This window comes from Tamandua tetradactyla, chromosome 4 (assembly GCF_023851605.1).
Source record: "Tamandua tetradactyla isolate mTamTet1 chromosome 4, mTamTet1.pri, whole genome shotgun sequence".
Taxonomy (NCBI): Eukaryota; Metazoa; Chordata; class Mammalia; order Pilosa; family Myrmecophagidae; genus Tamandua; species Tamandua tetradactyla.
The window spans coordinates 89,319,904-89,329,492 of record NC_135330.1 but is presented as its reverse complement, the minus strand read 5'-3'; the positions used below and the strand labels follow the sequence as shown (position 1 = coordinate 89,329,492).

The window sequence follows — 9,589 nt, the reverse complement described above, 5'->3', positions numbered from 1 at the left end:
ATCTACCAGGCAGATTGAGTTAGATTGTATGCTGCAGAAAATTTAGGTTCTGTACAAAACAAAGCTTTCTTCATTTAGTCTCAAAGAGTAGGTGAAGTTCTAAAATACAGACAATGTCTACCTTACCCTTGTATTCTGAATTATCTTAACCATCTTCATTCTTATCGTAATTGAAGCATGATTTATTTTTCAGTTTCTTTAACAGTTGCTGCATGTGGCAATGCTGATCTCAAGAGCTGCAGACTTTCTATTCTGTGTCTTAGGTGTTGCACAGGTATCAAAAGTCCCAGGGAAATATAGATTATACATATATAGCACAGCCTCTCAAAATCTAGAAATTGACAATTACCACTGCAGATTAAATATGACTGCTGTAAGGGCTTACAATCAAGGCCTCTGTTTTCTTATAAGTATTTTCTAAATGATTCTGGACGATATTTGTTCTTTTGTTTCAGGCTTATTTTGAATAAATGATGACCCACAGGTTCATTCACAATGTTGTATGCCTCACAACTTCATTCCTTTCTCCAGTAGAACAATATTGATTATATATGCACACTATCATCTCCCATTCTACCTTACAGTCAGTGTATCTTTCAGCCACCTCCATCCACTGGACATCATGTATAATGTCCAAAGTTAACAGTCATTTAACACTCTTAATTTTACACAATTTTTATTGCTCCAAAGATAAAAGTAACTGATAATCACACATTCATAAAATAGAAAATCCAAACTTCTCTTTAACTCTTGTTCTAACCCATCCCCATTTCTTACCCCTGGTATTGCTGTGTTACTGTTGAAATCTTCCTGTGAAAGATTCCATAGCATGCAATAGCAGTTTTATCCCTATACCCCAATATTATGCCATCTTTGTACAAGACTCATACCTCTGAAGTGTTTCTACAAGAACTCATTTATATTTTTAATGTTAATCAGTAAGACACATGGGTCTGTACAATCCCTTTCAATGATGTTCACCTTCAATATGGAAATATTACTTCAATATGGCCCTCACTTCTCTCCATTCCATTACATTTAAGTTTAGTGTCATTAGTTAAGTATTCACCCATCTCTAGATTCTGTATCTCCTTTGGTTCCCTATGTTCTCTATTATAAGCTTCTGAGTTTACCCTCACCATGATCATCAAAACAAAATCATACAATATCTATCCCTTTGTGTCTCACTTATTTCATTCAGTAATATGTCCTCAAGGTTCATCCATATTGTTATGTGCTTCAAGACATGATTTCATCTTACTGCTGCATAATATTCCATCATATGCTTACCACACTTTGTTAATTCACTCATCTGTTCAAGGGCACTTGGATTGTTTACAACTTTTGGTGATTGTAATACTGCTATCAAGATCAGTGTACAAATGTCTATTTGTGTCACTGAATAAAGCACTTTTTTTAACTTTTCAAAGAAGAAACCATGGAAAATGTTTTTACCCAGTTTAAAAAGAATAATAGAAAATGAATTCAAGATCCTATGAATTTGAAGGAGAAAGTCATATCATTTAAAAATAATGAAGGCATATAAGTTGCCTAAAGAGTGTGAAAGCTAGATCCAAGCCCCAGATTCTTTCAAGATTTAGGTAGAGTCAAGAGAAAGATGTCCTCACCTGACCCTATTCTATCAGGATGTCACTCTTTCCTCAAATATGTCCCATTCACCCCATAGAGCCCATTGAGTCACCCACCTGCCATCCTCAATGACTAACCCTTCCACCCCACCACCACATATGCTGATTTAGTCTGACTTATTTCCCTTTCTATTGAGCACTGGTGCAGAGAGTTCATCTCCACAGTGTCCCTGTGGGTAGGCATCTTCTGCTCCAACACTCTCAGGCCTGGAGGACTTATGCTTGCTCATTTAAGCCTTCTCCTAAGGATAGCTATCTGGCAAGTTTGTTGTTTACAACTTCTCACACTCTGTTCTCCCGAAACTGTCTTTCTTTTCATCATTCACAGACCTTACCTTGGAAACACCCTGAATTCTGCGACATGGTATGTAGAAGATTCTTTTACCTTCAGTTTATTCCTCAGGAGCTCCTGGATGTAAGGGTTATGAGCAGAGATATCTCAGTGTGGTTGGAGAAAGAAGAAGAGACAGGATTATTTCCAAGACAACAAAGGCAAGACTGTGAACTCAATTCTCAAAGAATTTTAGAGTGACCTGATATTGAACAGGACACCCCAGAGCCCCTTCATTCTTGAGCACTGACAAACAACCAGAGCATTTTTATGGAAAACCTATGAAGGCTGTGGAGCCCACTGTTCCCAGACCCAAATCAAGAAATGCCCTGAGGGCCAGTGAGTTTGGAAGTTCTCAACTTATCAGTGAAGAATTGTTCAATCTAAAGATTTGAGTCACTGATGAATGTCCCACTCCACCAAGCTTTCTGGGGGAGCAAGAAGTAGGGAAAACAAATATTTTTAGGGAAACCAAATCTTTTTACCATCTTGATAGAGAGTCAAAGCTCCAACTGGAGGGAAAGCCACAGAACCAGTCTCCTGGTTGTGCTGCTGAAGAGTTCATCAACTCAAATAGCTTTTCTTCTGGGCACTCTTGAGTCCCATATCCTGAGTCTATGCAGTGGAAATATGGCCACTTTTCAGGGTCCTTACTTCTACCTGGAGATTACAGAGAAGGGCCTGGTGAAGCAGGAGGACAGGGATCCTAAAGTTCAGATCTCTTGGTGGGTCCAGGACATCAATTGAAATCTAAATAGGAAAAAGAGGACCCTAAAATGCACATCTGGAGAGTACCTAGAATCGTATGGGGACTTAAAGCCCTCTCTTGCCATAGGGATAATGAGCCACCCTGCCCAGGCCAGGGGATCCACAGAGACCCTGGTACTCCATTGCACATGAAAAAAGGGGAAAAAACTCTCCAAAAGGGATTAGCCATATATTACAGGAATTTGTCTGTGGAGAAATGGGAACATTTAGCAAGATATCCTGAAACCAAACAGTGAGTTTTTCTATACCAGCGACCATGTCCAAGCCATCATCCCTCTATTTTTCCCACTGAATGGTGGCTCCAAGCAGAGCCCACCAATAGGTATCAAGAGTGCCATGTCCTCCACATTGTTGTCACTACTTCCCATGGTTATGCTTTATGGGGTTTATCTCCCCCATTCAATCATAAATCCTCCTTCATCCAAATGTCACATTTACTGTTCTTTCTACTTAAAGAAATTACTTGTTCAAATAAAAGAGTGTCAAATCACATTTGGGTGGAGATTTAGAGTATCCCAATGGCTTTAACTTAGATAAGATAAAAGGGCAGGCAGAAGCCCAGAGCCTTTAGAAGTCCACAGAAGGGGAGATAAGGACTAGGAAATAAGCTACGCCATGTTCCTTTACTGCAAGGAATCAGCACACCAGTGACCTAAGACTCAACCCAAACCCCATGCACCTGAACCCCATCACCTGCTCCCACTTCCCACCTGCTCCAACTCCCGATGCTCAAAACACTCCCACCCTGCCAACCTCTCCCATGTACACCCACCCCAAAGCCCCACTCCAAGTGCAGCTCAATCTTTCTCTCATGTTTTTTGAGCCCTACCTCCCAATCACCAGTTATAAAGGCTGCTGGTGCTTACCTGTGTACCCAGGCTACAATTGCCCCCAGCCAATACAATCATGGTGCCTCACCTCACCTGCCCTGAAATCTGTGTCCTGGTGCATCAGTTTATTGCCCACCCATCTCCATAAGTGCACATGTTCCCCAGTCACACTGACCCCAGTTCTAGGAAATTACTGACTTGCACAACCAGCCACATCTGACCCCAGCCCATGCAGGTTCAATGCCAACCCGCTGACTTAATTTTGTACATGCACACAAATGGCCCCACATCTTAGACCAGTGCATACTAGGTCCACGCCCCCAGACATGGGCACCCACACATGCTGCTGGTCACCCACACTAACATGTATCAGCATAACATCCCCCAAATGTGCCTAAACCAGTGCTGTAACACATCACTGCATTGTTGTGTCCCACCCCATAACCTGCATCTGTCTTCACATCTATCCCACAAAAACATATAAATGTTTATAAATATTCAAAGTATTTATAAACCACAAAGACAACAGAAGATCACCGTCATGGTCAACTTCATGTGTAAACTTGGCCAGGTGGTGATTCCCATTTGTCTGGTTGGGTAAGTGCTGATCTGTTTGTTGCTATTAGGATATTTAATAGAATTAAATCATGATCATGTCAGCTGTGTCCACAGCCAAGGGGAGTGTCTTCTGCAATGAGTGATGCTTAATCTAATCAAATATAAGAATCACTGGTGTCCCAGAAGGAGAAGAGAAGGAAAAAGGCCTAGGAAGATTAGCTGAGAATATAATGAGGGAAGACTTCCCAAACCTTATAAAAGACATAAAAGTACAAGCCAAAGACACTCAACAAATTTCAAATGGAATAAATGTAGATAGCCATTCTCCAAGAAATATATTTATCAGTCTGTCAAATGTGGAAGAGAAGCAGAAAATCCTGAAAGTGGCAAAAAAAACCCTACTACATACAGGGGAATCCATATAAGATTCAACTCAACTGGCACAATGGAGGTGAGAAGGCAGTGGTGTGATATATTTAAGATCCTGAAAAAGAAAGACTTCCAGCCAAGAAATCTGTATCCAGCTAAATTGTCCTTTTAAACTGAGTGAGAGATTAACATTTTCACAGACAAAGGGAACCTGAAAGAATTTGTTAGCAAGAGACTGGACCTACAAGAAATATTAAAGGAAGTTCTTCAAGTTAAAGAAAACATAAAAACAGGAGAGGAGGTCTGGAGGAGGCCACAGAATTTAAGAGTACCAGTAAAGGTAACTTAAAAGATAAAAAAAAGATAGAAGGAAAAGAATATATAGATTTGAGGAATAAAATCCTAAAAATAAAATGGTGGATTCAAGAAATGCCTTTTCAGTAACAACTTTGAATGTTAATGGACTTAACTTACCAATTAAAAGATAAAGATTGGCAGAATGAATTAAGAAATATAATCCAGCTATATGCTTCTTACAAGAGACTCATCCTAGACACAAGGATACAAATAGATTGAAAGTGAAAGGATGAAAAAAGATGTTGCACACAAGTTGTAACCAAAAGAAATCAGGAGTAGCTATGCTAATGTTAGTAAAAAGACTTTAAATATAAAGACATCATAAGAGACAAAGAGAGATACTATATATCAATTATAGGGACAATTCACTAACAAGAAATAACAATCATAAATGTTTGTGCTCCCAATCAAAAGAGTTCCAAAACACATAAGACAGACATTGGCAAAACCAAAGGGAGTGAGAGATGCTTCAACAATGTCTGTAGGAGACTTCAATACATCACTGTTCTCTATAGATAAAATAACCAGACAGAAGATCAACAAGGAAATAGAGGAGCTAAACAATTTGATAAATGAATTAGACCTAATAGACGTATATAGTTCATTACACACTAAAGCATCAGGATATTCATTCTTCTCTAGCACTCATGGAACATCTCCAGGATAGATCATATGCTGCAGGACAAAACAGGTGTTTATACATTTAAAAACATTGAAATTATTCAAAGCCCTTTCTCTGATCACAGTGGAATGAAGTTAGCTATCAATAACCATCAAAAAAATGAGAAAATTCACAAATATATGGAGATTAAATAACACATACATAAACAACGAGTGGGTTAAAAAGAAATTGTTAGGAAAAAAAGTAAGTGCTAAAGAAATCAGTAGCTATCTGGAGATGAATGAAAATGAGAATACAACTTATCAGAACTTACACACAAGCAATAACTTAACTGAGGAGTCAATTAAGGAAAAATTCCATTCAAAATAGTCACTAAAAGAATCAAGTACTTAGGAATGGACTTAACAAGGGATGCAAAGGACCTGTACAAAGAAAATTACATAACATTGCTGAAAGAAATCAAAGATCTAAAGAGATGGAAAGACATTTCTTGTTCATGGATAGGAAGGTTAAATATAATTAAGATGGGATGGGCAAGGTAGTTCAGTGGCAGAGCTCTAGCCTGCCATGTCAGAGACCTGGGTTCAATTTCAAGTGCCTGCCCACGTACCAAAAAATTATATATATATATATATATATGTCAATTCTACCCAAATTGATCTACAGATTCAATGCAGTACCAATCAAAATTTCAATAACCTACTTAGAAGACTTGGAAAAGCTAGTTACCACTATCATCTGGAAGGGAAAGGGACACTGAATAACTAAAAGCATCCAAAAAAGAGTTAAAAAATTGGAGGATTAACTCTTCCTGACTTTAAAAACTTATTATAAAGCCACAGTGGTCAAAATAGCATGGTACTGGCACAAAGAAACATTGAACAATGGAATCAGATTGAGAGTGCAAAAATAGACCGCCAAATCTATGATGAAGTGATTTTTGACAAGGCCCCCAAATCCACTGAACTGAGACAAAATAGTGTTTTCAATAAATGAACATGGGAGAACTGAATGACAATAGCCAAAAGAATGAAAGAGGATCCTTACCTTACCCCTTAAAAAAATTAAGTCAAAGTGGATCAATCACCTAAATACAAGAACTAGCACCATACAGCTTCTAGAATAAAATATAGTGAAACATCTTTGAGACATAGTAATGGGAGGTAGCTTCTACATTTTTCACCCAAAAGACAAGCAAAAAAAGAAAAACAGATAAATGGGAACTCCTCAAGTCAAATGCTTCTGCACCTCAAAATACTTTCTCAAAAAGGTGATGAGGCAGCAATGGAGAAAATACTTGGAATCACTCATCAGACAATGGTTTGATATTCTGTATACATACAGAAATCAAAATCATGCAACTCAACAACAAAAGAACATTCAACATAATTATAAAATGGACTAAAGATATGAATAAGCATTTTTCTGAAGAGCAAATACAAGAGGCTCAAAAGCACAGGAACAGAAAATCATGACCAAGAGTTCAGTGAGATACCACCTCACACCTATAAAAATGGCTGCTTTAAACAAACAGGAAACCTCAAATGATGGAGAGAATGTGGACAAATTGGGAAGCTTATGCAATGCTGGTGATAATGTTTAATTGTACAGCCACTATGGAAGACAGTTTGGCATTTCTTTAGGAAACTAAATATCGAGTTGCCCTATGAACCAGCAATAGCATTATTTGGTATATACCACAGAAGAGCTGAAAGCAGTGACATGAACAGACATTTGTACACCGATGTGCAAAGTAACATTATTCACAATTGCCAAAAGATGGAAACAACCCAAATGCCCATCAACAGAAGAGTGAAATAACAAAATGTGGTTTATACCTATGATGGAATATTATGAAGCAGTAGCAAGAAATGATGCTCTGAAGGACATGACAAAATTGATAAGCCTTGAGGACATAATGCTGAGTGAAATAAGCCAGACATAAATGGATACATACTTTATGGCTCCACTTTTATGATCATGGTAAAGGTAAAATCAGAGGCTTATAATACAGAATATAGGGGAATTAGAGATATATAGGGATGTGTGAATGGTTAGCTAATGAGATTGAACATAAATATAAGGGAAATTATAAGTTAAGATGGTTCTCTAGTGGTCTATAAGTAATGTTACCATATTAAATGAGAACAAGATTGAAAGTGGTGGTATAGACCTATGTGCCCCAATAATTAACACCAGAAGTATAAATCAGCTCTTGCAAAACTACTTAAAAGGCATAATTCATGCACAAAGAGTGTTTATGTCCAGAGTACAGGGGAAAACTGTGACTGCATGCTATGGGCTATGTTTAACCACCTACTCTTTGAGACACACCTGCTCTTTGATGACAAAGGAAGAAAGCTTTATTTTGTTTAGAACCTAAATTTTCTGTAGCAAATAATCTAACTCACTCTATGTGAACAGCTCTCTGAACAATTGGAACACAGGCAGCCCAGAATAAGGATGAGGGCCTTTTATACCATATAACTTCATATAATGCCTGGATACATACTAGAATATATTAAGAAGATAAGAAAAAAAATATTGGCAAAGTTACTTGAATGATGAGAGAAAAAATGTGGAACTAAAACTTTACCATCAGGGATTCCCCTGATACTGTGTCAGACATTAGGGATGTCCAAACCAATAGGCCAAGTCCTTGGTCATGAGGCTTACTCTTGTGAAGCTTATGCAGGTAGTGGGGAAGCTTAGCCTACCTATAGATATGCCTACAAGTTACTTCTGGAGGACTTATTTGTTGCTCAGATGTGGCCTCACTGTCTCAAACCCAACTCTGCAAATGAAATCATTGCCCTCCTACCATGTGGTACATAACATACAGGGGTGAAAGTTTCTTTGGCAGTGTGGGGGGTGACTCCAGGTATGAGTTCAGCCACAGCATCATGGGATCAACAATTCCATTGTGACCAAAAGGGGGAAAAGAAGGGTAACTAATAGAGGGTCAGTGTCTGAGAGAGTTCAAATAGAATCAAGAGGCTTTACTCTGGAGGTCACTCTTATGCAGGCTTCAGTTAGATATTGCTACCTATCATAACTTGCCAGATCCCAACCAGAACCACAGAGAACACTTAGGAAAATATGTAGGATCCTGCAATAGTCCCATGCCCTAGTGTGACTTTCCAGAAGCCTACAGCTTCCAGGGGAATCCATGGACTAGATAAGTCCTGAGGCTTAGAGGGCCCAACCTCTCCAGAGTATTGGCTTGTTCCATTTCCCTACCCTTATTGTTGGCATGAAGGGTTTAGAATGGCCATAGCCCAAATACCCCTAAAGAGTGGGATAGAAAGTTCTGATGTTATGGTGGAGCTTACAGAGAAGGTAGGATTTAATGAATGAATATGATTGCTGAATAATTGAATTGATGCATCTTTTAGTCTCCAGTATTTTAGAGAAACTAGAATGAAAAACCTAAGCTTGTGTAATTGTACTCCATACCAAACAACTAATTGTTGTGCTGTGCTTTGAAATTTGTTGTTTTTTTGAATGTATGTTATTTTTTGCAAAAAAAAAGAAAAGAATCAATAATGATGGTAAAAAAACTATTTATTCCTTCTAACTTCTTGTATTCTGGAGCATCTAGAAGGAAAAATATGATAGGATGGTATGGTAGCCCTTGACAAACTCTAGGATGTGCCCTATGACTACTTGTTAAAGAGTGCTTTGACAATGATAGCTTTTTTTCCCTTTGTTTTGTATATGTGTTATACTATACAATTAAAAAGCTTAAAAAAGATAGAAGGGCAACTTCAATGCCTATTAAGTCCCTGATTGATAAAGGCATGATAATGAATGGCCACTTCCGAGGGCCCCTATATCCACCTGTAAGTCAGTGGGAGTGACCTGGGGCAGAAAGAGCACACAGCACCTTGAAAGGGCCAGGATTCTTGCTTAAGTAAAGATTGCAATGAAAAGTTCCCATCATTAGAGAATGTTGGATTAAGGATCTCCCTTGTAATAGGGATAATCCCAAACAAGAATTAGGGACCAAGAACCTGATGCCCTAAAAGGGACATGATCTTCAAAAAACCAACCACCAAAAGTGGGTCAGCCATAGTATGGTGGATCTGTTTATGGAGAAGTAGGA

At 38.3% G+C, this 9,589-nt stretch overlaps 1 protein-coding gene across 1 annotated transcript in view; it reads left to right on the top strand.

Annotated features, from left to right (window-relative positions):
- The first annotated feature begins 2,610 nt into the window (after positions 1–2,610).
- The window catches only part of LOC143680355 (BDNF/NT-3 growth factors receptor-like), a 159,330-nt gene continuing 152,351 nt past the window's right edge, over positions 2,611–9,589 (top strand). The window contains 1 exon segment of the mRNA XM_077156833.1: positions 2,611–2,705. Within this exon segment, the coding sequence (XP_077012948.1) occupies positions 2,611–2,705 (95 nt within the window).